The sequence below is a fragment of the Lepidochelys kempii genome, chromosome 2 (genome assembly GCF_965140265.1).
Source record: "Lepidochelys kempii isolate rLepKem1 chromosome 2, rLepKem1.hap2, whole genome shotgun sequence".
NCBI classification, from domain to species: Eukaryota; Metazoa; Chordata; order Testudines; family Cheloniidae; genus Lepidochelys; species Lepidochelys kempii.
The window spans coordinates 74,456,109-74,483,041 of NC_133257.1; the positions used below are offsets into that span (position 1 = coordinate 74,456,109).

A 26,933-nucleotide genomic window follows, 5' to 3' on the forward strand; every position below is an offset into this window, starting at 1 on the left:
AACATATTTAAATAAGTTAGATGTATTCAAGTCAGCAGGACCTGATGAAATTCATCCTAGAAAAGTACTCCTTTTCTTTTTGCGAATACAGACTAACATGGCTGCTACTCTGAAACCTGAGGGATGTGTGAGATCCAAGAAAACTTCAGAAAGACAAACAAAGTACCTATCTTTAAAAAGTGGAACAAAGAGGACCCGAGGAACTATAGACTGGTCAGCCTAGCTTCAATACCTAGAAAGATACTACAACAAATTTTTAAACAATCAATTTATAAGCACCTAGAGCACAGTAAGGTTACAAAGAATAGCCAGCATGGATTTGTCAAAAACAAATCAAGCCAAACCAACCTAATTTCCTTCTTTGACAGGGTTTCTGGCCTATTGTATAGGGACAAAGCAGTAGATATGATATATATCTTGATGCTAGTAAGGTTTTTGACACAGTCCCATATGACATTCTTATAAGCAAACTAGGAAAATGTGGTATAGATGAAATTACCATAAAGTGGGTGCAGAACTGATTGAAAAAAACCTATCGCTGTCAAACTGGGAGGACATATATAGTGGGATTTCACAGGGGTAAGTCCTGGGTCTGGCATTATCCAATATTTTAATTAATGACTTGGATAATGAAATAAAGAGTATGTCCATAAAATTTACATATGATACCAAGTTGGAAGGGGTCGCAAGCACTCTCGACGACAAGATTAGAATCCAAAAGGACCTTGTTAAAATGGAGAATTGGTCTGAATTCAACAAGATGATATTCACTAAAGACAAAATGCAAAGTACTTCATTTCGAAAGGGAAAATCAAAAGCACAACTACAATATGAGGAATAACTGGCTAGTTTGTAGTACTGTTGTATAGGATCTGGAGGTTACGGTGGACCACAAATTGACTAAGAGTCAACAATGTGATGCAGCTGTGAAAAAGCCTAATAGTCTGGGGTATATTAACAGGAGTGTCATATGTAAGACATGGGAGATAACTGTGCTGCTCTACTCAGCACTGGTGAGGCTTTAGCTGGAGTGCTGGGTCCAATTCTGGCTGCCACATTTTAGAAAACGTGGACACACTGCAGATAGTCCAGAGGAGAGCAACAAAAATTATAAAAGGTTTAGAAAGCCTGACCTATGAGGAAAGATTTAAAAAATGTCATCTTTAATCTCAAGAAAAGAAGACTGAAGGGGGACCTGATAACACACTTCAAATACGTTAAGGGCTGCTATAAAGAGAACAGTGATTAATTGTTCTCCATGTCCACTGAAGGTAGGACAAGAATTAATGAGTTTAATCTGAAGTAAGAGATATTTAGGTTAGATATTAAAAAAATCTTTCTAATTATAAAGCTAGTTAAGCTCTGGAATAGGCTTCCAAGCGAGGTTGTGGAATCCCCATATTTGGAAGTTTTAAAAAACAGACTGGACAAACATCTGTCAGCAATGGTCCAGGTTTACTTGGTCCTACTACACTGCAGGAGGCTGGACTTGACTTCTCAAGCTCCCTTCCAGTCCTACATTTCTATGATTCTATGAAAGCACACTAGGGAACTTTTAGTATGAATTAGCAGGGGCTTTTTGACCAGTTAGCGCATGGCAGGCTAATCAGCTGTACATTTAAACCCCTGCTTGCCACACACTAAGTTTCCATGTGGACAAGCCCTAAGCAATAAATATTCAATAGCAGTCTGACTCAGGAAGTTTTTAAAGCACTGAGTTAAGTTTTGCACTCAGTTACATGAATACAACCCTGCTCAGATCAGCATTTACATGAGTGTAGCTGACCAATGAAATTGACCCACTATCCATCTCTTCCCCACCAAAATGTTTTTCCATCTCTTTTGCTATCACTCTTCCCAACTCCGTGCCCATACTCTCATGCACACAGTTTGATTCTCCTCTCATTTACATTGGGGGGTTTTTGTTTATTTTTTAACAACCACAACACTCCACTGGTCTCAGTGAAGTTACTTGTTGTACACTGGTGTAAATGAGATCAGAATCAGACCCACTGATTTCCCTGATTTTGAGGGTGTTTAATTAAAATCTCTCTTTTCTCAAAATTTAAACACTACCAACTGGGTCCCCCTGCCATGGCAGCTGGTCTTCTACTGCTGATATATTTAGACATTTAGTACTGAGCATGACTGCTGCAAGCAGCCTTTGTTGGTTCAGCCACCATGCCAAGCAAACATGTATTTAGTATTAAATAGAAATCAGTGAGAAATGGAAATTACTTTTGCCAAGAAATAAGGCCCTGAATTCTTTAGTTAAGAAACTCGTATATTTTGTATTTAAGTTATTCTAAGGTGGCTGATTAATCTGTGGTGCCATATATAAGAGATGATATAAAAGTATTTTTGTTCCTAATGACCATATTCACATCCTGGCACTTTTCCCCCCTCATGTTGGATGGAGTGTTTAAAAATCTGGGCATCTGTTTGGGGGTAGGGAAAAAGCCTCACAACATGAGCATTGGTCTAAAAAAGCAAAAACATCTGCTACAGTCACGAATTGAATCATATCTGAATTCAATCGGGAACCCTGGTGTTGATAGGTGCCCTGTTCACTCACAAAAGTACTCCAGTGTGGGAACTACATGGATTCAAGGGACATTAATGGATAGACACACAAAAAATGAAAGGTACACCATACTAAATAGTATTAATTAATTCCTAGTTCACCCTATTGTACTGTGAAGAAACCTACAGCGCTAATAAATTCTGGAGAAAGCACAGAGATAGTAAAGTCTTTTGACTATACCAAGACCCAATCACACAGAACCAAAACGTCAAAAGTCCTGTCATTATGCAATAGAAAAATCTTTAATTAAGAGGAACCAAGCCCACTCCACTTACATTCTGTATACTTTGATGACATCACTCTGTCAGTTTAAAAGAAAAATCGCTCTGAATTAGTTGCATTCAATCTTAACCTCAAGTGCTTCTAAAACAGGTCACCCAGAGGAGCTTGTACTGCAGCCAAATTTAGGCCTCAAATCAAACATCTAAAACTCAAGAGTTATAAAAACATTTAAAATCTTTGTCAGTTTGTCAGAGAAGTGCAAATCACTTCCTTTTTCTTGCCTCAGAAGAAAGTAACAACAGCAACAAAGAATCCCTTTTAACCCCATACCACTATGTATACCTTGCAAAGTTTGTTAAATAGTAAATTCATATTTATTTACTGCAGTAGTTTTCCCACACATAACTTACATCATTTTGAGGTATGGGCTCGTCTACATACACAAAGCTGCAATTATGATTCTATTCAGGAAAAAAAAGGAGTTAAGACACTGACTGAAATGAGTTTGTCCATATTGGATATCTGGCCACACCATTAAACAATGACACAGTTTGGGAAGGCTGGAAGTTTCTCTCCAGGAGAAACACAGATGTAGAACAGCAGAAATGATAACACATCAGGACTGAAGTGAACTGATAGAGGTAGAGAGGAAATCTTAATTATCACTAAAATTACAAATTACAGCCTAGTATTCCTCCATAGCCCATAAGAAAGGGAGTAAGATAAGAACTAAGATGGACCTTATGAAGGACCATTCTTTTCTGTTCTTATATCTTCTCAATGCTCTTTATCTTTTACACCAATTTATTAGTGTATAGTGTACAGGATATCCCACCCTTCACAAGTTGAAAAATCTGAGGGTCTATATTATTATTTAGATTGTAAATAGCCCTGCACACTGTAGCACTAACACATAAGACGACAATATTTAGAATCTAAAGGCCCTCTTTCCACTCAATAATATCTTACTCACAAAAGTATTCCAAGGACACTGGACACTATTGACACTATATGAAGGACACTATATGAAGGACACTATTCAACATGATGAAAGTTGGTGGTTGGAACTAAATTGGACACATATATAAGTAAATCAGCACAATGTGGCAGAGGAAGGGGAAGTGGAAACAGTGGGGTGACAGTACAAAAGATACCAGGTTATACAAAGGTGGGATTTTGGTGGAAGCACAAAAGAATGCGCATTTCAAATATGGCCACAAAAGTCCCACTATGAACATGGATAAGTGTAAAGTCATTATAAATTGTAGCCTAAAATATGCTTATTCTTATTCAAACAATGAATATGAATTTTCTTCTTCACTGCAACATAAAAGGTTAAAGAGAAGAAAGTAGAATTGGATGTGTAAAGCCCTGCCATGTCAGACTCTCCAGTCTGGCCTGATTATATTAAAACTCTCTGAATGTAGACGCTAATGAATGGTCCTAAATTTTTAACTCTGTCCCTAAAAAAATAAAATAAAATTAATTGGGTCCAATCTAGTAAGATTAAGAGGGCCAAAGCACATATCTTCTCTCCAATGTGTCTTTATTAGTTATTTTCAAATGATGTCTTCTCTGGGGCTAATGATGACAAATTTTAAAAGTTAATATTGGTGATCCTCATTCAGGCAAGCCTCTCATTCTAAATCAACTTACAAAGACTTTTTTTCAGAATAGGCCTCTAATTTTGAACGTATTTGAATTTGCACATACAAACAGTGTTTACACAATTCAAGCAAAAATATATTTGCATGTACAAATTCCAGACAACATATCTGGGACCATTTAGAGTCTCACCCAACTATTAACTCTCTATTGAGGTATTTATAATGCATTTATCACCACTATATCTGAGATTCTTGCCTTCTGCGCCATAGTAGAAGGATAACAAATTCCAGAGACACAAACTGGCTTTTATAAAAGTTTTGGAGAGCTGCTCCAGCATGACTAAAATACTGCCTCTAGGTCAGCCTCAAGTCATGTATCTGGGTGAGAGGTAGGGTAAAAACACACGTGGAGGATTTCTGCATTCAGCACCGTCAGCCACACAACTTCCAAAGACACAAAATTCAAGGGGAAGAAAGGTCAAAAACAAGGGGGGAAATTCCATACCTTTTACGTAGACCATCTTGGAATAATTCTTGACAAATAACAGATGCTGAAAAATTACTATCCCTAGTTTAAACTACAATCTGAGAACAGGGACTGCACATACCTTGATCTTTGCTCTAGGGCTGGAAAATAACCTTTGCAAGTTGCTGGCTTTCTACTCCCTAAACTGGTTTTCTACCACTAGATAACACATGGGGAATAACAATACTATTTTTATATTTTTCTATATTCTTTCCATAATCATTAGGGTTTTCATACTTGGTGCACAGACATAAAACTGGGGGGAGAGGAGAGAAAAGACAGGGAGAATGACAAGATCGTAGAATCATACAATATCAGGGTTGGAAGGGACCTCAGGAGGTCATCTAGTCCAACCCCCTGCTCAAAGCAGGACCAATCCCCAACTAAATCATCCCAGCCTGACCTTAAAAACTTCTAAGGAAGGAGATTCCACCACCTCCCTAGGTAATGCATTCCAGTGTATCACCACCCTCCTAGTGAAAAAGTTTTTCCTAATATCCAACCTAAACCTCCTCCACTGCAAATTGAGACCATTACTCCTTGTTCTGTCATCTGCTACCACTAAGAACAGTCTAGATTCATCTTCTTTGGAATCCCCTTTCAGGTAGTTGAAAGCAGCTATCAAATCCCCCCTCATTCTTCTCTTCCGCAGACTAAACAATCCCAGTTCCCTCAGCCTCTCCTCAGAAGTCACGTGTTCCAGTCCCCTAATCATTTTTGTTGCCCTCCGCTGGACGTTTTCCAACTTTTCCACATCCTTCTTGTAGTGTGGGGCACAAAACTGGACACAGTACTCCAGATGAGGCCTCACCAATGTCAAATAGAGGGGAACGATCATGTCCCTCGATCTGCTGGCAATGCCCCTACTTATACACCCCAAAATGCCATTGGCCTTCTTGGCAACAAGGGCACACTGTTGACTCATATTTGGCTTCTCGTCCACTGTAACCCCTAGGTCCTTTTCTAAAGAACTGCTGCCTAGCCATTCGGTCCCTAGTCTGTAGCGGTGCATGGGATTCTTCCGTCCTAAGTGCAGGACTCTGTACTTGTCCTTGTTGAACCTCATCAGATTTCTTTTGGCCCAATCCTCTAATTTGTCTAGGTCCCTCTGTATCCTATCCCTACTCTCCAGCGTATCTACCTCTCCTCCCAGTTTAGTGTCATCTGCAAACTTGCTGAGGGTGCAATCCACACCGTCCTCCAGATCATTAATGAAGATATTGAACAAAACCGGCCCCAGGACTGACCCTTGGGGCACTCCACTTGATACCAGCTGCCAACTAGACATGGAGCCATTGATCATTACCCGTTGAGCCCGACAATCTAGCCAACTTTCTATCCACCTTATAGTCCATTCATCCAGCCCATACTTCTTTAACTTGCTGGCAAGAATACTGTGGGAGACCGTGTCAAAAGCTTTGCTAAAGTCAAGGAACAACACGTCCACCGATTTCCCCTCATCCACAGGGCCAGTTATCTCGTCATAGAAAGGCAATTAGATTAGTCCAGCATGACTTGCCCTTGGTGAATCCATGCTGACTGTTCCTGATCACTTTCCTCTCCTCTAAGTGCTTCAGAAGATGTTCATATGCTGCAAAGTTTCCTTAACTAGAGGTTGCGATTCACTTTAGGTCTTGTCTACACTAGAAAATTAGGAGGCTTTTACTATGTTGGTGGTGTGAAAAATCCACACCCCTGACCAGTGTTGTAAAGCTGCCCTAAGTCCATGTGTAGACAGCTCTAGGTCGAAGGAAGAATTCTTCTTTTGACTTAGCTGCTTTACCTATGCTGACAGGAGAATCCCTCCCGTCGACATAGGTAGTGTCTACACAAGTGCTATAGCAATACAGTTGTGCCGCTGTAGCATTTTAAGTGTAGGCATTTTAAGTGTTGTATGCATTTCAGTGGGGGAGGCGGAGAGGACAGAGAAGGGAGTGATTACAATGTAGGTGATGGTGAATACAGAATTGTGCATAATGGTAGTTCCATGAGAAACAGTGAGTGAGCTAGCAAACATGCATGTATATTATAATGGGAAAATAACAGATCAGTAGGAATTCTACTGTTTCTTGAATAAAGTAGCACTCTTCAGAGGAGACTACTTTCTATCTGTGTACTTATAAACCTGCCACCACTGTATGAAAAGCTGGACCAGGGCAAGGCGTTGGAGGTGGCGTGCAAGTGGGACACCAGCAAGCATTTCCTTCCCAGGAGCAGCTTCACCCGATTTGCCTATTGGAGATTCAGCCACAGGGCCCCGTTCAACTGCGTCCCACTGAATGGAGCCGTCTGCCACCGTAATCGGGACAAGTGATGCAGGAAGTGCGGCTATGCCAACGAGACGCTATCCCACATCCTGTATAGCTGCAAGCCCCACCTGAGAGCTTGGCAGCTGTGACACAATGCCATTCAAGATCGCCTGGCCAGAGCCATCCTGCCACCTGTTGGGAAGGTTGCCGTAAACGGCGCCATCCCTGGAACCAACAGCCAACTGCAAACGCATATTGTCATCACCAATGAGGACCGGAAGAAGATCATGGTGGATGTCACAGTGCCGTTTGAGAACAGGACCCCGGCCTTCCACAATGCCAGAGCTCGAAAGGTAGAGAAATATGCCCCTCTGTCCGAAACCTTGAGAGCTAAGGATTACCAGGTCCAGACACACGCACTGACTGTTGGAACCTTAGGCGCATCGGACCCCAGTAATGAGTGAGTGCTAAGAGAATGCGGAATCAGTCAAAGCTATGCTCAGCTGATGCAGCAATTCATGGTGTCGGATGCCATCAGGTGGTCGTGGGACATCTACAAAGAACACATCACTGAACATCGGCAATACCAGCAGGGATGAGCTGGAGTTCTGATTAGAAGCGCAGCCAGAAAAGTAACAAACACTTTCCTCATGGATTGTATTTTCTAAATGGACAACCAACCAAATTTTCAACTACTGAGGGACAATCTGCACTCATTGATATACTTTGCTTTCCACAACCAAATCTCCTTACAACTTTTCATGAGTGATGTACCCAAGTATTCGGATTCTAATACCTAAACTGTATTGTCAGATCTATTCACCTAAATTTGGGTTATTGCTGATTATGTACTGTATGTATCATATGACTTTTAAAAACTAACTTTGTATTTGTGGATAATCTAAGCACTATACCCAGATGTAGAGACAGTCTTTTCCTAACCTATGTATTATATAACTTTTTTTAACATTAGCTTTAATAAAATTTTTAAATCTGAACATGCTGAAATGGAGCGTGATTCTTCTGGAAAACTAGTAAGTGACCATAGGTTCCATCAGCCCCCTCTGCCCCCCCCCCCCACTCCCACCCTGACACACACAGTTGGACAGCTAGTAATTGTCATTTCTGATAATTTCCTTGCCAGAAGGATCAGTACCCTTCACAATGTGTGCTTTTTACTGACCACCACCTGCTTGGGACTTCTCTTGTACACCAGCTCGTCTGCTTCAGTTCTGATACAACAGAGTGACAAAGACAACTTCTTAACAAACCATTCTATCATTTTATTAGTTGTTATACCCAGTGCTGGATTTAAAAAGAATGGCAAGTTTTTGTTCTTGTGCAACATATTTATTAGATAATACTTCTTTTACCCTCTGCTTCACTGTTTACCTAACATAGGAATAAGATTCTGTGTTTAGCATTGAAAAGGAAACTGTAATGTAAAATTAACAATGTCTACACATCAACCACTAGAGCAGCATAGCTGCAACACTGCAGTTGCACTGCTTCAGTGCTTCAGTGAAGACACTACCTACACTGATGGGAGGGGTTTTCGCATCAGGATAGGTACTCCACTTCCCCAAGAGGCGGTAGCTAGGGGACAGGAGAATTCTCCCGTTGACCTACTGTGGTCTACACTAGGAAATTAGGTTGGTTTAACTGTGTCGCTTAGGGTGTGGATTTTTCAAACCTCTGAGCAACAGTTATACCAACTTAATTTCCTAGTGTAGACCACACCAGAGTGTTGTGGAGGAGTGGCACTGGAAGGAGTTGAAGTTCCATCCATCAAACTTTATAATCAGCACCTGGGAGGCAGCCTTTCAGGAACGAGTTTGGGAAGGGATGCACAGGGAATCAATGGCACGAAATGTATTATAATTTAATGTCTCAGCCAGACAGTGAGATGCCAAAGCTAAATTCCCAAAAAGCAAACTGTCTTTTTCCTCTCCATTTCAAATCCACATTGGTCAGTGAGTTGCTGTGACCAGGGTGATGCTTTCCTTATAGAACGGGTAAAGAATGAGGGGGGAAAGTGAACAATCCTACTGTAAAGGACACTAAGGCCTGGTTTACACTTAAAAATTAGATTGACCTAACAATGTTGCTCAGGGCTGTGAAAAATTTCATGCCCTGAGCACCGTAGTTAGGTCAGCCTAATCCCCAGCATAGACGTGGCTAGGCTGGTGGAAGAATTGACCTACGTACCGCCTCTCAGAGAGGGGGATTAATTACCCTGACAGAAAAACCCTGTCCGTTGATATAGGAAGCATCTTCATTACAGCATACAGTGGTGTAGATGCAGCATTTCAGCTATAATACTTGTAGTATTAGACATAACTCTACTCAGGGAAAGAAGGAAAAGCAGAAGCAAGTTATTAGTCCTTGAACTGCAGTGAATATGTTTTCTCAAACTGCTAAGGGAACTATTAAAAGCCTTTCAAGTAGCAATTAGACAACTTTACAAGAATATTAAAAGCATATATCTTTGCTCACAAGAAGCAGCTGAAAAGAGGAAATCAGGGAAAATGTCCTAGTGCATGAATTGCAGTGAAGAGCCTTCAGTTACCTATTTCCTGTTTATTTCCCACTTGAAAAATTGTACCCCAGAAATCCAATTCAATTAAAAATCCATCATACATTTTAGCACACACTGTTGAGAAATGTTTTGTTGAAAAAATGACTGGAATGCTGTAAACAGAATGAAGTCGGCCACAAAAGAAAATGTTTTGACAGATGCTAACATCTGTGAGCATGGATCTTTAAATGGCTCTCCTTTCTTCAGACCTTTTTCACATTAAAAACCTACTACTGTAATTTAAAAAAGGCCTCTTACACCTCAAGACGAGATTTTCCTTAAGTTAGACACCACGACTTGTCTATGCCACCACAGAGCTGCTAGAAATGTTAACTGTTGCATTTGATCCATAATGCAACTATGTGTGCACTAAGACAAACTGGAATGAAAATGTCCTAAGACCGCAAGAGGGAAGAAGGGAAAGAAGAAAGATGATCCTGATAGAGTTTACAAATCAGTTTCAGAGGACTGGCACAGGTCACTAGATCCTTTCTGCCTCACATTATGTGGGCATACACTGTGTAGAAACTCAGAACAAGCTGCTAGGAAATAAACAATCCCAGCAGACATGGCTGTAGTTTTTTTGCTGCCCTAGTCAAAATGGAAATATACATTATCCCCATTCCCCTATTTATACACAGAAAAACTTGGCTTTCTCTAATAATTTGCTTCTCTGGGGTTCTGCTTGCATGGTGGAGTCAGCCCTAGCTGCTTCTCAAGGCCCTGACAAGAAAAGTGACTAGAAAATAAAAGATAGAAAGAACTATTCATTACTGAGAGGGAAAACAGGGTCGTACCTTTTTTTTTTTTTTTTTAAATTGTATACATTCTGAGAATAGAACGTTATTGTAAGCTATAATTTTAACATTCGGGGGGGAAGTAGGTCAGGACATACCCAAAGAAGTGAATGGAAAAGTCCTATATTCGCACACAAAGATTTTAAAATGTGGATTCACAGACATAACTAGCTTTGTTCTCTTTTAAAAGTTACTAAGCTTTTCCTCAATAGGGCACATCCTTTTTCAAACCCCAAATCTTTTGAGCTCTTGGATTGGTTAATTATCCAGTAAGTCTGCAAACTCTGAGTATTGGTTACACTAACTACTAGATAATGATTCCTGTCCTTAAGGAATGAAACTGACCAACTACATTTTCCTGAAGTCAAGCACCCCACTCACAACAAGATGATACTGGCAAGAACAAAATCCAAATTATACACGGCTTGATACCACAAACACAAAATGCAAGGCTGACTCAGCAAATCAGGCATCTCATCAGCAGAAGGCTCCTTAACACAAAGGGTGTCCTTTTTTTTGTATTTTCTTAACAATTAGGTTCTCTCCAAAAGAAACGAAAAGAGTAATGTTAGAGGGAGACGTTTTGGGCTTACACCTGTGCTCCACACCTCCTAGGGATGGGCTGAATCCATTCAGGAATACCACCCCAGAATTCTCCAGACAGATGGCTCTAAGCAAGTGTAAAACAATTTCACTGAGAATCAACTTTATATGATTTGTAAAAGCTACTCTTTCACCAAGAGGGGAGAACAGCAGCAATATGTATGCCAGACAAGAATGGGGAATAAAAAGAATCATGGCAAGGCACATTTCTTTCTTTACCTGCTCTCTAAGCATGAATAGTACATCTACAAGAGCAGTTCATTACTGGAGGGAATGGCAAATATAGTGGTTTTTAAGTGTCCTGAAAATGCCCAGACCCCCAAATTTCATAGAATAATAGATGTTAGAGATGCAAAAGTCCTATTAGGTCATCTAGTCAATTTGCCTACCATTAAAGGATTGCAACTTACTGTAGGTACAAACTATATAAGTACCTATGCAGTCAGTAGCTATATAAAGCTAGGTATTACAGTTTTTAGTATTTCATCCATTTACATTACACTAGCAATAGTTTTGGAAACTTTTCTTAAGAGAAAATTCCAAAATCCTCCAATTTATAAATACCTTTGTAGAATTTAGGTGCCCAGAACTAAACAACATGTTCCAGATGCAAATCCAGCAAAACCAGGCAGACAACCAGGATTAACATCTCCTTGCTCCATATTTTAATTTTCTGCCTCTTTTCATTTTACTGCCTTTTTAAAAAAATGTTTCTCCATTGCAGTGACATTTCGATTCTATAACAATAAGAAAACTATAAAACAGTCTGTCAGAAACAGCTTAAATCCGTAAACTGTTGGGCTACCCTGATATTTAGTTTGAACTTTTGTATACAAATTAAAAACTTCTGTTCACTTCTATTGCCTCATAAGATACACATCTTGTTTTCATGACAAACGTTTTAAGTAAAGAATTGGCAGCTGGTTTAAGGGATTGTCTAGGGGATGGTCCCTTGTGACAGGAAATGAAGGAGCTCATTAGCTCCATGAGGAAGTGATCCAACCAGGTCACTTTTAAGATGATGAGCATGAAAGTTTCTGATGTAGGAGGAAGGTCTATTCTGCGTAATTGTTTCACCACGGAGGTGGGAACTGGGGATCATCTCCTGACACACGTCTTCCACCCTCTCCTGAGCTCTAAAGCAGTGCTGCTTCACCAGCTTCCTCCCATCACCTGATTAATTTTCTCTCCTGGCAATGGGGTCTCAAAGCAGTCTTATGGTTGATACTGGCAGCAGTCAGGCTCACTTCTCAGCTGAAATGCTTACAAAAATTCTAAGCCACTATCAATGGCTTAGTTTAACTACTGTATATGAGACAACTCAGCTACAGCTGTAGGGAGTATTTAGAAGCCCAGAACCCTATTTTATCCACCTGTATAACCATTCATCCAGTTCTGAACTGAGGGGTTTAATGTCCAAAGTCTAAAGGATCTATTTTTATTTCACGTTTGATGTAAAAATACAATCTGAGATTTGTATGTGGTTTTACCCCACTCCTGTGAAGGGTGTAGACCAAAGACTATCTGGAATTGTGTTCATGGGTGCATTTTTTGTTTGTTTGTTTAAACGCTTAAACTGAAAAGGAGGGGAGGAAGTTAGGATTTTAGATCATAATCAAGCTAAATTATGGAGTGATAATAGTCACTTCATCGTTAAAATTGCAAATGGTTTTCCATCAGAAGCCCAATTTCAGCCCCTTCTTTAAAATCTATGAAGAGAAAAACATTGGCAGGCTGTTTTTTTGCCAAAACAGAATTTTTCTACCATTTTTCTGTAATAGTGGACAGAAAGTTGCATCCATTTAACACAGCTTTTAAACTGGCTTAAGCTAAACCTGTGAAACTTGAGAGTATGGATGAGCCCCAAGAACACTTTTGGAAGACTGATGATCCTGTTGAGGTTTGCTGAGTGGCTGATGATCCAGTTTTAGTTCTGTGGGAAAAAACAAGCCTCGTAAGGCTTGTGGTGAAAGATTAGGGATTGGCTGGCCTCTGTAGAGCATCATAAGGCTCGCAGAGAAATGAGGGTTGAGGAACTTCGATGAGTTTTTGAGGCTAGCGGAGTGCTCACAAGCCTTCCATCGCCTACAGGGGTGTGATTGAAAGTATCCCCAGTGAGGGCCCCAAGGCATAAAGGGTCCCTCATGAGTCTCCTTAGTCTCCCCAGGGGGTCTGAGGCACTTAGCCATGTATAGACTCACCCTTATATAGCTCCAAAATTCTGCAGGGACTTCCTAAGGTCTTGAAAGGCATATACATTCAAAACTCTGATACGTGCCTGTAACCTTAGCTTAACCTTAATAAAGCTTTTTGTAGGAGAACAAAATTTAATGCATTTGCTGTATAAAGTTTCAATTCAATGCAATTTGAAAGTGCTAAGATATGAAACCCACTCCCCCAAAATGGGATTTAATAAAAATCATGGTGGTCATAACCACAGACACACTCATTTTATTTCATTCTTTTGCAATTCTGCTTTGAATTTTTAGGGTCAAAACAACGAGAACAAAAAGTTGCAACAGTGGCCAGTATTGCTGGCATCAAGATGGAACTGCATCTGGCATGTCTTCTGCACTGGAAAAGTGAGATCCCATTGTGACTCTCCTACACTGCAGACACTAACAACATTCCATTTGCAGGACATAAAGGAAGAAACAGAAGAGGTTGAAAATGCTGGTCTAAGCCTCTAGATGTTGCAGGCCTTGGGTACACTGGAGATTTTTGCACGGATCCTGATGTAACTGTGCAGTACAAATCATTTTTCACACTGGTGCACTAGGGGTGAAATGCTGGTCCCACTGAAGTCAATGGAAGTTTTGCTACTGACTTCAGTGAGGCCAGACTTCACCAGAGGGTTGTACTGGTGCAGCTAAATCAGTGTAAAATCCACCTTTTAGACAAGCCCTCAGTTTCTCCACTTCTAAAATAAAACTAATTTTTCTTTCCTATTTCATAAGGGTGTTATAAGAGGATCAATTAATTATTTGTCAAGTGCTTTAAAGATTGAAATAGTTAGGTAACTGTTAGGTAACAGAATTAGTAGCTGTACAGTGCAACTCATGTAATAATATAAGACAGGCACATAATCATCACCTATTTTAAAATTATCATCCAGTTACTCATTTTTCAACTTTCTGCCAGTAGTTCTTGGTGCAGCACAGGAATCTTAGGCGAGAGGTCAGGCCATCCCCTCCCTCAGGTAACATCAGTGGTGCTCTGCACCTGTGCCTATTAGGGAGGTGTAATATTATTACAACTAGATCACTAGGTCTTGCTCAATATATTTAGCCAGTGTTAGCTGAGGGCATCAGAATGCCAGACCCAACTTCCCCTCCCTGTTTTATGTCCCTGATATTATAATCCCAACAGACCAGTTTGCAAGTGTTTTATTACTCACCTAATATTTGGCAGATCTGAATTTAAGACTGGTGTTGCATAACGAATTGGGTTATTTCCTTGAAGCTGACATCTGAAACCCTCTCTTGCAGGTAGATAATATGCCCTTTGGACAACCACTTGTACCTGCACTTCCTTCCACCCCGCTGCTCCCTGGCTTTCCACCACTTCTAGGAGAGAGTCATTCGGGGCACTGAGTGCAAAGGGATGTAGTTTGGACTCAGGGTTGCTGTTAGTTTGTACAGTCTTTGGTGTAATCATATTGGTACAAGCAACCTGGTAAAGACAAAGCCATAAACTAAATTACTTTATGGACTATGAAACCATGCAGTGACGCAAAGTAAAATTCAACAAAGATTCATTATAGAAAAGCATCACAAGATTATTTTCAAAGTATTTAGTATATATAAACTATAATTTACACACATGGCCAGCTTTTATCTAAGATTTTAAATAAAGGCACAAGAAACCCTACAGTTCAGCACACAGTGGTCTCCTGTGTATAAATGTTACCTTGGATTAAACAAATTCAGTTCATGTAAGACAAAGGTGACAGTAGGGGGAAGAAAGAATTGGCATTAGTATGTATCACCATTTTATGTTTTACTTAATTCTTGGTAGTTCTAACTATTACTTCCTTTTAAATTGTAGCATTAGCCTTCAAAATTGACTCTACAACTTCTAAATTGAGGGAAAATATAAGGGTGCATAGTTTTATGAAGCAATAATCCAGCTCTCAAATTGATGAACTACAATGTCAAAGGAACCAGATTAATGAGGAGGAAAACAGGAACCCTAATCTATTTCCCTATCTATTTCCATTCTTTCACTACACCTGAAAAAAGTAAGGTTTCAGAGTAGCAGCTGTGTTAGTCTGTATTCACAAAAAGAAAAGGAGTACTAGTGGCACCTTAGAGACTAACCAATTATTTGAGCATAAGATGCATCCGATGAAGTGAGCTGTAGCTCACAAAAGCTTATGCTCAAATAATTGGTTAGTCTCTAAGGTGCCACTAGTACTCCTTTTCTTTTTGAAAAAAGTAAGTTTATTTTGGAATAAAAATTGTTGTTGCCCTCCATCTCCCCTCTGCCATCCTTATTCTAAACCCCATTTTCAGTACTCTTTTAGAAAAACGCTACAAAAAATTAATCCCTACTAGCTGTCACTCGCTAGCATGAATGGATTTGTCCTGATACCATTCAAATTAATGCTGAACTCCCTTTGACATCAGTAGGACCAGGATTGTCTCCAAGAACATAGTGCAATTCAAAGGGCACTTGTTATCAGAAAGGGCTCATGGCCACTTAGGCTATCTCTACACTGGCAACTGAACGACAAATCTTTTCTCTTTCAGAGGTGTTATAAAAACACCGCTCATTGGGGGTGGAAGTATTTTGTTGACAGGAGAGCTGACAAACAGCAGCTACACGGTGTGCCTTTTAGCGACACAACTGTGGTGACACAGCCCTGTCGCTAAAAGCTGCATAGTGTAGACTTAGCTGAGTCCTTGCTCATTCTGAATGTTTGCACTGATGTAGCTAAATCAAAGTACTTGCAACCAATACAAACTCCACTGTAGATGCACGGCATCAGTGTATAAAGATATTTGCACCTCTCAGAGAAGCTACGCTGATACAAAAATACCCCATGTAAACAAGGTCAAAGCTGTAAGTTTTTTAGCTGAAATTTCAAAGTAAGTGTTTTTGGTTTTTAGAAGTTTGTTTGTTGGGTTTGGTTTTGCAAAAACAAAACCAAGGATGGTTTGGATACAGGCCCCATTTTTTCTGAACCTTCCAAAGTGTAGGAGTGTGAGTAAATTATTCTGGATTTGGCACATTAGTAGTGGCAACTGGTTAAAAATGTGAAGTCAGATTAGGGTTTGATTTGATATATCTAACCTTTTCATTCCCAGGCCTAAAAAGAGGTGTCAGATATGATGGGAATGGTGAGCTTTGCAAGGGAGTCATCTGAAACTCTGGCCAAGATTTTCAAAAGTGACAAGTTATTTTCGGTGCCTCCATTTTTGGGTGTCCAACAAAATACCTTAAAGGGGTCTGGATTTTCAGACAGTGCTAAACATTCACTCTCTATCAACCAGGCCTCTTTAAAGTGTCTTAAGTTGGGCATCCAAAGTTGAAGCCCCACAACCACTAGTCATTTTTTAAATCTTGACCTTATTTCTATTAAAGGCAATCGTTGGTGTTTTAAAGAAAGGATGCAAGAGGAAGGGGAAGAAGGCTCAAAGATGGGATTATAGAAAGGAAACATCAAAGTTTATTAAGAAAATAGTGATTATTTAAAATGAGATTGGGTACTGAGCTACAAAGAATAAGAGTGAATCAATGAAAACTCAAGCTGTGATACGTCACCAATATTACTCAGCACAGTAGCGAGCCACAACAAAATAATCTCACAGCAGTTCAGCATTTGGCTGGCCAAAAGTCTCTACTTGTAAAATATTATTAAAACAAACAGCACATAATATTATTCAGTTTTGGCTAAATAAGAGGGCAAGAGAGCACAATATTTCACTATTTCTGTTTTTGTTATGATTTCCAAACATCTGGCCACCAAATTATTAAAAAAGTGCTAAACTTCAAACAAAATGAACCATACCTGATTAAATGCAGATTCCTGGGGCAGATTGTCTCTGAGGTCATTTAATCTGAATATTTGTGCCAAAGATACACTATTCCTTCTAATATGCAACTTCTCTGGACAACGTGTCCTATCTTTCACTTCTGCATGATCTTTGAGAAGAACCTTCTGACTAAAATATGTATTCATGATAACAGGGACATTTTCATTATGGAGAAGGAGCTTTTGCCTAGAAAAAAGGAGTAAGAATCAAATATTAAATTATTTTTAAAAAATTGTGTCACCATTAACCCTATTTTAAAAAAACTTCTTCCATGTGTCTTTCTTCCTCTTTTTGTGTGTGCCTGTCTCTCTCTTGTGCTTTTACTGAGATATACTGCATAGTATTTTGACTCAAATATATTTTCTTCCTGCTTGTTGTTATTGCTCTTGTAAACCTTCATTCTCAACCCTACCGCTGATCACTAGCACGTTGGCTCCTCTTGCTATAGTACATCTCCAAACGGTTTCACATATAACAATTTTTCTGCTAATTGACTGAGGTAGCAGTTGGAAAAAATCTATAACCTCAGTTTTCAGAGTAGCAGTAATTCAATACCAAACATGTTCTGATGTTGATATTTGCTCTGACACACACATGTCATAGTCTTATGTTTTGAGATGGATATTTTTGTACTCAAAGAATGCAAGTCTATTGAAGTCAGTTAACAAAAACAACCACTAATCTAATTTTCTAGTGCTTGTCAAAAAAAAAAAGAAATCAATTCAGTGCGTTTATTGAAAGCTATGTTTTTTCCCAATTAGATTAGTATCACTTGGGAGTAAAACAAGGCCTCCTTCTTGGCAGCAAAGATGCAGCTGACCCGGGTTCAGAAGCAACCTCAGGACTCTAGTTCCCCAGGCTGCTGCAGAACAGTTGTGTTTTGTTTGCTTCATATCCTTGTCTTCACATCTGGGATTAAGTACTACAGCACTATGGCAAAAATAAAACAAGGTGAATAATTCCTCAAAAATATTTGTTTCATATTATCATAGATACTGTTTCATTCCACCTCCCCAGACTTCTTAATTTGTTCTTTCTATTCATTACCCAGGGTGAGAAACTCTACAGCTCACTCATACAGGAACTGAATGGCCATGATAAATTAGACGGTGATTGGATCATCACTCTACATTCACTCTTCCATATAACAGGACATGCTTTCTTTTTAAACAATGCCAGCAGCTTGGGTACATGGAATCTACAGGGTGTGTATCGATGAGTTTGACTCGATTTCCTTTGCAGATGGAATGGGAAAATATGGCAATTCAGCTTGTATCCAGTAGGGTCGCTTGCACTCAGTATTAAGAAAACAATTCAGAAATAAAAATAGAAATCTACACTGCATGCAATAAAACATAAAAATTATATTATAATAAAATAGTGCACTATCAAATAAAATAGTAACTATTATTATTAATAAGGTTTCTACTTATGCATCCTCCTCTTTATGACTACGGTGGAAAGTTAAAATTTATCAGGGAAATGGTCCTCAGATAGAACAAAGGGGAAAAGAGCAGTCTTGCGGTTGAAGTATTGGTCTAGAATTCAGGAAATCTGGATTCAATTCCCAGCTCTGCATGACCCTCAGCAAGTCATGCAAATACTCTTTGAAAAGGGTATAGTACCTAATTGACAGGGATGTTGTGAAGATAAATCCACAAATGTGTAGAGAGAGCACAGCTACTTTGGGTGGGAGGGCATACAGAAATAAGATAAATGTGCTTCAGAGTGTTCCAAAATTGGTTTTGATTTGCCCATGTTGAGCGTCTTTCGTACTACTACTTAATGCATACACGTTGCCAATGACCCACTTGTTCAGCACTTTTCAAATGAGCAGTTAGAGAGGAGACAGTCTGTGATGTGTGTGTTCACTGAATTAGAGAGGTCTTCGTAAGATATTCCAAGATGTGTCCAGTAGGAACTTGCCTCATTCAGATGTCCTAGCTTTAATAATCCAAAATGCTGAAAAGCTGATATGCCCAACTCATGAAGATTTTAATAATTCGAAGTACAAGCTCAATGAGACAGAATTTCACAGGAACTCTTGTCTCATGGAGTAAGGTGCACGCTGAATAAGGTGGGGGGTGATCAGAAGCCTTTCACATGGGACAGGGCATTGCCTCATTCACTGCGTCAATTGTACAAAAATGACTTTAATGGGTGCATCTGGTACAACCAATGTAGTTTGTTGTAATTAGGATGAACAGATAGATATCTGGCTGTAGAAAAAAATGGATGATGTCATATTGTGACAAATACATTAAAGACTCATTCATAAAGCACTCACAGAAAGGGGTGAAATTAAGGTATCACATTCAACTCTCTCTTTGGCATGCCCTGATTCTGGCATACTTAGTTGCACAACTTTACAGAGGCTTCTTAAATGGAGTTGCTTTACACACACACACACACTTTAAAAAACATGCCTTATTTTGTTAGTCACTTTTACTTCTCCTGAGTTATTTACACTGCTCTGCTGATTTATTAACAGAATACAATACTTATTGTTCAAAGGGCACAATCATTAAAATGTGCTTTAACTTTTTGAAATTAGCTCCACTTTGACTTAATATTTCTTATGCCTGGTAAATCTGAAGAAAAATAATAGATAATAGATTACATTTCCAAACCACTGTGCAAACACTAATATATCTTTGCAACATCTCCGTGAACTGAATCGCATTATTACTCCCATTTTACAGCTGAAAAACCAAGAGGTGAGATGATCTGCAGAAATCCCACAAAGAAAAAAATGTACAGTAGGATAAAAAGGTGTGTCTTTAAAATGTAATAGTTAACATGCAATGGATTTTAAAACAGGATAGCTGTCATTTTTTTAAAAACACATCTTTTGTCTTACTAGTTTAGACAAGGCCATAGAGAGGCTGAGCCAGAACGAGAATTAGAACTCAGTAATCCCAAACTCATAGCCTCTTGCTTAGTTCTCAAACCTGCTTTGTCCCACTTGAAAATCCAGTTAGTTACATTTTTACTTTTGTTTTGTTTTTTAGTATCCAATTATGGTTATTGTGTAAAGAAAAAAATTAGCCATACTGAACATACTCATAAAGGCATTAAACTTGGCATGTGCAGGACAAATGAAAATACACCTCTACCCCGATATAACGCGGTTCTTGGGAGCCAAAAAATCTTACTGCGTTATAGGTGAAACTGCGTTATATCAAACTTGTTTTGGCCTCAAGCATTTCCGTTATTAATAGTCACTTCCCGCCCCCTGACTGACCCCTCAGAACCCCCAACCCATCCAACCCCTCAGCTCCTTGTCCCCTGACTACCCCCTCCAGAGACCCTCCGCCCCTAACCACCCCTCCCAAGACCCTACCTCCTATCTAAGCCTCCCTGCTCCTTGTCCCCTGACCCCCCCCCCCCAGAGACCTCCCCGTCCCTAATCACCCTCAGGACCCCACCCCCTACCCAACCCCCCTGCTCCCTGTCACTTGACTGCCCCGACCCCTATTCACACCCCTGCCCCCTGACAGGCCCCCCAGGACTCCCACGCCCTATCCAATGCCCCCGTTCCCCGACTGCTCTGCCCCCAGAACCTCCAAACCCTCCAACCCCCCCTGCTCCCCCCTGAGATCCTCTGCCCTTTATCCAACCCCTTAGCCCCGGCCCGGCACCCTTAACACGCCGCTCAGAGCAGCGTGTCGGAGCCAGACACGCTGATCCCCCAGAGCGCTGCTTTACCTCGTTATATCCGAATGTGCGTTATATCGGGTCACGTTATATCGGGGAAAAGGTGTATTGCACATGCACAAGAAGGCCAAGTTACATTAGGTATAGGATTTCTTGACTTTTGTACATGTAAGAACTCAACCATACAATTCTTGCCATAGCAGTAACATTTACTTTATTCAATAATTTCCCTATTTTGTTTTACTCCTGAGGGCATTCTGCACCAAAAAAATTAAAAATTCTGCACACAATATTTTAAAATTCTGCAAGTTTTATTTGTCAATAAATAAATGTAGAGGCTCCAGCATGGCAGTGGGGAGCATAGGTCACTGGCTGCACAAAGATGGGAGATCACCCTGCAGCCTCCCCACCCTGGGGACACAGATTCAGTGGTAAGGCTGCACCCAAGCCTGACACAGCACAAGGCCTGGGCCTGCCCCAGAAACATCCTGGGGGTCCTGCCAGGTGTGGGGCAGGCAGGCTCAAACAGGCAGGATCCAAGTGTAGAGGGGCTCAGTCTCGGGGGGATCCAGGTGTGGGATGAGAGGATTCTGTGTGGGACAATCTGGGTGCAGGCAGCTCAGTGCGGGGTCTAGGTATGGGGGAATCTGGATGCACAGAGGCTCATTGCGGGGTGCAGGAGGTCTGGATACAGCAGGCTCCTGATGCAGGGAATGAGATTCAGTGGGGTGGGGTTTGGGTTTGGGTATGGAGGGCTAGGGGGGTTCTGGGTGTACGGGGTGAGGCTTGGTCTGGGGTGTCTGGGTATAGGAGGTCCAGATGCACTGGGGTTGGGCGGATGGGAAAGCAGCTCCCCTTACAGTGACCCCTCCCCCCGCAGCTGAGGAGCGATGGGGGCAGGCAGCAGGGGAGGATGCTGAGCTTCTGCAGCTGGGGGAGGTTTCTGGGGGTGGGTTTGACACAGCCCCAGCCACTCCTTGCTGGGGAAGAGGAAGTTCCGTCCTCTCCTGCCTCCAGCCCAGCTGGAACTAGCAGCTGATCCCGGCTCAGGGTAGGAGCCACTGTCTGGGGTGTCCCCAACCCTTCAGTGATTTACCTCTCTGCCGGCTGCTCCGGGTGTCTGAAATTATGTACCTGCACAGCTAGGGAGTGGTGCGTGACTGCTCTTGCAGCTTCCCTTTGCTTCCCTGTGAGAAAGTCATTTTTCTGCAGGGAAGCAAAGAAATCTGCGGGGGATATGAAATCTGCACACACACAGTAGTATCCTTTTCAAAAAGACTGAATTTTTTAGAAGGTATACATTTAAAATAATCTTTCATCTTAAAATTAGTTATAAATAGGATCCATTTAAAAAAAATCTGACTGTGAGCACTCAGAAGTGCCGATTTGACAACATTAGAGACTAAATTCCTCTATTTATCAACAGAAAGTAACAGCACAGAAAGCAACTGCAAGCTTCATCACAATGCCCTACTACCATCCCTGAACTCTGACCTAGAAGGATGTCTAGTAGCCAAGTAGCTGAGTCTCTACAGACATTCAGTCCTTAAACTCTTGACTGAGATAGCCAACAATGGTGACAATCAATGAGATTATGATGGTAACTCATTTTAGGTACTCATGGCCACCACATAGTTGTCTTCTGGTAATAACTTTTGGCATTACTGGTCTGGTCTGTGTTCAAATTGGTGACCTACATATGAATGACTATTTTCCACCACAAATTTGATGAGCTATCTAGCTCCCAGATGTTATACACACAGGCAGTTATTGTACCATGCAGCCTAATATATACAGTTTCAAATATATTGTATATTACATATATTTGAAAATGAACATGCTAATGATGCATAGTAATTTTATCCCTACTTTAGTTTAATAAGACAACTGTGATCCGATCAGATTTATAGATCTATGGGGATAAAAATGCATTACCTTTTTACTTTCTGAAAGAAAGAAGATCCACAATTTGTCAAGAACCTCAAAACAATTCATTCCATAGCTATACTTGAACACACACCCCATAAGAGGATTTTAGAATCTACTTTCCTGACTCTGCTGTGTTCAGAACACAAGTAAACAGGAAACATGTTAAACCCAGGTCTTTGTTACGTCACCAATGTCAGAAGAACACTTGCTTGATCTAGCCATCTCATGCTCTAAAAACACTGACGTGGGTAGCAAACCATTCTCAGGAAGGCTGAGGTTTATGGTTTTGTTTTTATTTTCCTACAGCACAGAAATCTGATCAGCTTTTTATTAAGGTTGATAGGCTTCACTTACACACATTACTTGAATGGTGTTGTTTTGCTACATCTATGCCTTCCATCCTCTGATTACTTTCATTTCCACTAACAGTTCATTCATCTTTCAAGAAAGCATTAGATGAGTGATGTCATAAATTAAGAATATGCCTGCATTTCCATAAGAAAATCTATTTTCAGGTATAAAAGTAGTTCATTCCCTACCTATAACATTTACTTACTGAATATATATATCTTAATGGATTTATTTTTTATTGGATATGTATACCTGCATGGAGGCCTGGTGGTTACTCCCACACTCTATACTGAACCAGCAGTCATCTTTCATATGAGGTCAGGTGCACAGCTAGGCAACTCCCTCTAGAAGAGACAAGCATGTTCCCAGCGGCGCTGATGTGAAATTTTTCTTGACCAATTGAAAATTGAGGGTTTTGTGACCTAAGATGGGCATGGGCCCACTTCTGTTTTCAGGTATCAGGACATACCTAGAATAAAATCTCTTTTCAGGAAGTGATGCTGCAACCGGAATTATTAAACTCAAGTGAATTCTCAAAGCTGGCAAGTTGGATCAATATCTCTGGGCTTTACATCCCCACTGTATAACACTGAGAGCCCTCCCTTATTAATAGAAGCAACCAGTGAAAAACACCCCTCATCTCCTTTTGACAGGGAAGGTGCTCTGAGGTGATATAGGCAAACTAAATATTTGCTTCAAAATCTTTTAAAAATCTGCAGAATTTTGCTTCGTGTGTGAATGGGGCTTGGAATCCTTCTGCTTCAGCCGATAGGGAGGCTGAACAATCCAACTTTAAGTGCAGTGGGCACCTAAGAATCTGGACCTAGAAGCTTCCTTTGATCAGATTTACCATGAGGTTTTGGGTATATGTCTGCATTTCCTAGTAGGCTCTGGAGCAGCTCCATTCCTTTTTTTCTGACACAGCCCATAGGCTACTGCTGAGTGATCTCTGTACTGAGGGCTCTTCTCATGATGGTTCTCCTAGAGTGCTGTCTTCTGCAGTCCCAATTCTTACACATGCTTACGCATGCTGAGATGTACCTTACTCCACATGAAGGTCTACTGAGTTTTCATTCTGAGTAAGGATGGCAGAATCAGACCCACAGAGAGCAACTCAACAAACTTTCCTCCCAAACTTAAAAATAATCTCTCACATTTTTTTAAAGAGGAAAGAAAACTAATTTTTAAGATTTCCAACAATCTTAACAGATGTAATGTAATATGAAGCATTTCCTAGACTATGACAGACTCTCTTCCAATTTTCTTCTCTCTCTTTTTAAATTAGGAAAAATCAATGCTTTAACAATGCTTTCATTAGGTTTAAACTGTTACTTTCATATAGTGAGAAAAAATGCTACCCCAAACAATCATTTATATAGAAACTGAATGTATAGAAAAAAGAGCTCATGTACCCTAAGATAAATGTCTGTAGTGAACTTTAAACATCTTCTTTACTCCGCAAAGTGTATTTAAAACTTGTGCTGTCAGTGTTCTACTTACCCACAAGTGCCTGTAAAATTTAAATTAATGTAGATCAACTTGACCAAAGAACATTCTAAGGTACTTTGTAATGATCTGGAGCAGAGGCTTTGAATTTTTATAGTATGGACCACCGTTAGAGCGAGTATATCTTGCAGATCACCTTTTTCCTCATTTGTGATCCCACAGACCACCTGTGCTAACATCCCTCTGAGAACTACAGTAACTGCTTACATGGACAATATTAATTATTTCATTTTTATCTGTTCCATTAGCAGCTCCAGCCCCCAAGGGTATCTCCCCTGTACGTAAGAGTGGCTGCTACTAAAGATAGATGCAGGAGACCTGCCAGGTCTCTATAGATCACCAGCAAATGCTCTATTGGTTTGAAAATCACTTATAGGATGGCCCTGAAGGACACAACAAGCAAGTGGCTAAAATTTCAACACAGACCAGGGGTTTGAATCCTGCTCTCAGATACTGAGAAGGTTCATATTGTGACATGTCTTGTATAACCCAGTTCTGTGCTTGCATTGTATGTAGCCTCACACTCAGTCAGAGACAGGTTTAGAATCTATGGCCGCACTTAACTAACAAACCACAAACATCCCCAGAGCCATACTGACATCAAACCACGATGCTTCATTGGTTCATGAACTTAAGATGACATTTTGTCATATTTGTTTTATAAAATACATTTTCATTACACATTGTGCAAGGGCCTAAAGAATTTTGACAAGCGTATTGTATTGATTGAATTAATAAGTTCATCAATATGTTTTAGTAAATAGAAGTTGAAGTTATTAAACAAACAAACAAGACATGTTAATTTCAAGTCCATTCAAAACTTTGAAGGGGGAAGAAAATTCAGTATTTGTCAAATGGAATTGTATTTGTTTACACAGGGTAAAAGTCTGACAGGCATTTATGTGGGAACCCAGGAGCAAGAGGGAAAATGCAAGTAGCCTTCCCACTTACATGCCTCATAAAAAGATCCATCTCTATACCTAGTGAGGTACAGTCACTGGCAGGGATACACTTTGCCCCCAAAAGATTAAAGGGGCAGGGACTCTTTGCTTCTTAACTGGGCCGTGTGTGGTTTGCCCAGTGTAGCTCATGATGATTTACATCAAGCCCGAACAACGTCTGGGCACACATATAGAAACTGAAAACAAACAAACTGACCCAAAAACACATTAATCCCTACCAGTACCCCACCAATGATAGTAAATTCCCTCCCAATTCCTAGCCCAAATCAACTAGCCAGTTGGAACAGATTCATTCGTCTTGCACTATTAGGGTTGCCAACTTTCTGATTATAGAAAACTACACATCCTTGTCCCACCCCTGCCCCTTTCCTGAGGCCCCGCCCCCGCTAACTCCACCCTCCCCTTCATCGCTCGCTAGGGTGACCAGATGTCCCGATTTTATAGGGACAGTCCCGATTTTTGGGGCTTTTTCTTATATATGCTCCTATTATCCCCCACCCCCTGTCCTGATTTTTCACATTTGCTGTCTGGTCACCCTATCGCTCTCTGTCCCCAATCCTCGCTCACTTGTTCATTTTCACCAGGTTGGGGCAGTGCGTTGGGGTGGGGCTGGGGAGAGGGCTCCGGGGTGAAATGGGGAAGAAGGGCTTGGGGTGCAGGAGGAGATTCTGGCCTGGGGGATGGAACTGAGGGATTCAAAGTGTGAGAGGGGGCTCCGGGCTGGGGCAGACAGTTGGGGTGTAGGAGGGAGAACGAGCTCTGGGCTGGGGTTCAGGCTCTAGGGTGGGGCCAGAAATGAGGGCTTCAGGATGCAGGAGGGGGCTTTGGGCTAGGGCAGGGGATTGGGGTGCAGGGAGGGATAAGGGCTTCAGCAGGGGGTGCAGGCTATGGGGTGGGGTTGGGGATGAGGGGTTTGGGGTGCAGGAGGGGGCTCCGGGCTGGGTCCGAGGGGTTCACAGTGCAGGAGGGGGCTCAGAACTGTGGAAGGGGTTGGGATATGGGAGGGGGTTCTGAGCTGGGTCACGGGTTGGGATGCGGGTGTGGGTGAGTGCTCTGGCTGGGGGTGAGTGCTCTGGGGTATGCCAGAGGATGAGGAGTTTGGGGTGCAGGAGGGGGTTCCGGGCTGGGGCCAAAGGATTCGGAGTGCGGGAAGGGGCTCAGGGCTGGGGCAGGGGGTTAGGGTGCAGACTCAGGGCAGCGCAGACATCAGGCGGCTCCCAGAAGTGGCCGGCATGTCCCTCTGGTTCCTAGGCGCAAGGGCAGCCAGAAAGGGCTCCATGTACTGCCCCTGTCAACAGGTGCCACCCTCGCAGCTCCCTCTGGC

The 26,933-nt window shown here is 41.1% G+C and overlaps 1 protein-coding gene across 6 annotated transcripts in view; it reads right to left on the reverse strand.

The window, feature by feature from the left end:
* The window catches only part of SPIDR (scaffold protein involved in DNA repair), a 340,912-nt gene that overhangs the window by 101,965 nt on the left and 212,014 nt on the right, over positions 1-26,933 (reverse strand). For all 6 annotated transcript variants that reach the window (XM_073331247.1, XM_073331245.1, XM_073331242.1 and 3 more), the window contains 2 exons: positions 17,180-17,390; positions 14,564-14,838 (listed from right to left, as the gene is read on the reverse strand). In XM_073331247.1, the coding sequence (XP_073187348.1) occupies positions 14,564-14,838; positions 17,180-17,390 (486 nt within the window). The remainder of the gene's footprint in view (positions 1-14,563; positions 14,839-17,179; positions 17,391-26,933) is intronic.